The sequence below is a fragment of the Prosopis cineraria genome, unplaced genomic scaffold (assembly GCF_029017545.1).
Source record: "Prosopis cineraria cultivar Desert tree isolate PC_DT_omini unplaced genomic scaffold, ASM2901754v1 PC295, whole genome shotgun sequence".
Lineage (NCBI taxonomy): Eukaryota > Viridiplantae > Streptophyta > Magnoliopsida > Fabales > Fabaceae > Prosopis > Prosopis cineraria.
In genome coordinates this window covers 34,414-38,201 of record NW_026555622.1, presented here as the reverse complement: position 1 = coordinate 38,201, position 3,788 = coordinate 34,414, and the positions used below count along the sequence as shown (strand labels likewise).

The window sequence follows — 3,788 nt, the reverse complement described above, 5'->3', positions numbered from 1 at the left end:
ACTAAAAATCCATGATTTTCCAGTAATTCACTACCCTGGAGACAGGTTATGTAAAACCATGCACGGCAGAACACCCACTATGAACTATACGATGGCCATGTATGCACAATGAAAAGTCCATGCATTTTGAGAAATTCTGTTGCTGAAATGGCTACGTAGACCATACACGGAAGACCACCCAATATACACAAGACGCTGTCCGCAGATGGACAATGAAAAGTCCATGCACTTTCAATATTAACAAGGACAATTACATCAAGTAAGAATTTCATGTTGGTACTAGCCACATGAAATTTGACATCATATTTCAAGTTTGACATACATAAAAAGTTACCCACTGTATGTAAAACATCTAACAATTGCTTCTCTATATACAGACAAAAAATATGTCATTATTAATTGGGAATTCTTTCATATACATAATTATAGCTACCTATGCACACTAAAGAAGTATAATGTAACTACTTGTCATGATGAGTTAGGATTCTTGCATGTCTTGTGACTGTGTCCGACCTCCTCACATCTTGAACAATGATAAATCTTTTTCTCTTAAAATTAAAACTCTATCCTCCTTATTCTTGGCCTCCTAGGAGGACGGCTGGTTAAAGGCGGCTGCAAGAAAGTTTGTGATAAGTTATCTGTTAATGTTGCTGTATCAGGCTTTGGAATGTCAAAAGTCTCAATCGGGATCATGTTACTACCGTATATTTTTTCTTGACAACTTAAATGATACCATTCCTCAACATATTGATATATATTGCCATGTGAAAGCTTTATGGCAGCACATGCATGAGGACATGGTAGTCCAGACATCTGCCATGCCAGGCAAGAGCATTCACGTAATTCAAGATTTACTCGCACATCTCCATTTAATGTTTTCACCCTAACAGTGTTTAATGCATAAAAATCAGCTTGCAATGTATCACCTCTTAACACATTTTCCTTTAGCTTGGTCTCCACATTTGGTCCAACACCATTTGTCCATTTTTTCAGTGCCACTTTGCTGTTGTGTAGTTTCTTCGTTAATTTCTCCCTATGCTCGTACATAAAAACAGCAATATTATATTTCCTTTCCTTGACAACCCAAGAATTAAAGGACTCAGCAATGTTGGTCATTATGTTATCCCACCTCCTATGGGAAAACTTGCTAAGTGCCCATCTATCTATGTCACCGTGTGTTTCAAGCCATTGCAATAAATCCGGACAAAAATTCATCATATTTGACATTGCAACATTAAACTCACTAGTGAGTCTTGCATAAGCTATTGCATCTAAGAGCTTGAATGCTACATCCTTTATCACTCCATTCTTTCTCTTACCTCTTGTAACTTTTAAAAACTCTGACCCAAAGTTTTCTTTCACATGACGGTAACAGAAAGCTTGCCTGTCACAACCATATATTGCTTATACAGCCCTAATAATTGAATTATGTCTGTCAGACACTAGTGCTATCTCTCGCGATTCTGTTATGTTCTTAATATTTTGAAGAAACCATGACCACTCCTCAACTGTCTCACCACTTACTACAGCATATGCCACAGGAAACATCTCATTATCTGCATCATATGCACATGCTGATAGTAGAGTTCCCTTATATGGTCCACTCATGAAAGACCCATCTATATATAGTATGGGCCGAGCACCTTCCATGAAACCTTTTATGCTACATCCATATGCAACGAACAAATATTGAAATCTATTGCACGGCCCAGCTATCCATTTTGCAACTGTGGTCGGATCACTTTCAATTAGCCTTTGACACATCCAGGGAATTAACATATATGATTCGTCCGGTTGACCATGTATTTCAGCTAAAGCTTTCTCCTTGCCTCTATATGCTTGATGATAACTAAGTTTCAAACCATACTCCCTATAGATGTCTCGTCTAATATTATTAGGAGACTTGCCTATGGAAGCCCTCAACTCATCAATTATTATGGATGACGTTAGTGTTGATCTACTTTTATAGGCAACATCAAGATTGTCTTGTGCAAAATGAAGATGTTGATCCTTGAAAGTTCTTATACTTAAGAAACTATTATCTTTTCCACCTAACTTGTATGCTCCAATATACCATGGACATCCCTCAGCTGCACACTTCACAATAACTTGACCTGGTTAGTTCTTCAGAAATTTGTATCCGAACTTGTGCGCTAGGCTATACTTGTATAATGCCTTCCTAAATGCCACAGCACGAGCAAAAGTTTGTCCTACTCCAACAAGCAAATCCTTCCACTTGCTAGCATTCATCTCTAGAATAAGGGTAGGAATGCATTGGATAGCTAAATTATCTTCTCCACTTTCTGTTGGAATGCCTCCTCTAGTGTTGCATAAGCTAAAGCCTTCCAAATCAATATCCCAATGCTGAGGAGATCGCAAACTTCCATCTGAAAATAGTAAAAACTAGTCTATCCTGCATTTACAAAAGTTACCACATTATTAGTGCTTTGTATTAGTAACTTATATTTTAAACGACTAACTATTCAATATAAACAAGTAAATATTCATGTTTGCACATTATATAATCCAGTGTTCCTAACAATGCATTTTTTGACCCAAATGACATGAATGTCAGTACTTACTCTTTAGGATCATCTTCAAGTGCAGCCCATTTAGCAACATACACATGAGCAGTTCTTCCATTATATTCAAACAATTGTTCAACTCCAACATCATCAAGCAGATCTATGAATGTGCTTGAATCAATCTCAACAGTGAACTTTACATCATTTCCATTATCACCATGGCAAACTTCTGAAGATATAAATGATCTTAGCTCTGCATATTTCATTCCTTTTGTTATGGTTCTTACAATTACATTTCCACCCTCATACTTCATACCACTATCAGCACTCCTCACAAATTCACCTCCACAGTGGAAGAAACAAAACAATTTTTCTCTAGAATTACTTTCCATCTCTTATATTAACCTGCAATGAAGAAATTAATCTACGTAAATGTTCACATACAGAAGCCCAATTTTACACAACACAAAGTTCAACATAAACAACTCAAAGTTCATTTTCACACAACAGATACTCCAACGTCTTTGACAGCAAATTTTCTTCACATTGGGAGTCATATTGTATTCAATTCACATGTCAAAATTCAATATTAACAGGTCAACCATAGATATTGTACATATATTCTCACCTAAAAGTCCATGTTATTCAAGTTTATCATTAAGCTAAGCTTTAATGGAATGCTCAAGTTAGGCAAATATGGCACAACATAATATCCACTATGCACAATACAGAGTTCATATATTCTCACCTGAACCAACTTAATGGTTCAATAACCTTTAGCTTATATCAGTAGCTTAAGCTTCCTCAATAAATTGCACAAGTAGGCAAATCATGTATAACACAATATCCACTATGCACAATATAAGGTTCATTTATTCTCACCTGAAAGATCATGTTATTCCAATTTATCATTAGGCTAGGCTTAACAAAAGGAATGATCAAGGTAGAAAAACAAGGCATAACATAATATCCACTATGTACAATATGAAGTTCATATATTCTCACCTGAACGTCATGTGATTCCAATTTATTATTAGACTATGCTTAACATAATGCACATCTTAACGTCCAAAAAAAAAACAGCTCAAAGTTCATTTTTGCACAACAAATACTCCAACATTTTTGGCAGAAAATTTTCTTCATATTGGATCATATTTCATTCAGTTTACGTGTAAAACTCTAATATAAATAAGCCAACCATCATCATTGTGAAACAAAAAGTCCATTTATCATGGCCAAAATGGTTAAGCAACCTTTACCTCA

General features: G+C 35.7%; 1 protein-coding gene across 1 annotated transcript; it reads right to left on the bottom strand.

Moving 5' to 3' along the window:
• Positions 1-555: 555 nt before the first annotated feature.
• Positions 556-2,917, bottom strand: LOC129296279 (uncharacterized). The gene is made up of 3 exons (XM_054934865.1): positions 2,583-2,917; positions 1,493-1,663; positions 556-1,384 (listed from the first exon to the last, which is right to left on the bottom strand). The coding sequence occupies exons 1-3, from the start codon at positions 2,915-2,917 to the stop codon at positions 556-558; spliced, it is 1,335 nt and encodes a 444-aa protein (XP_054790840.1).
• Positions 2,918-3,788: the final 871 nt, after the last annotated feature.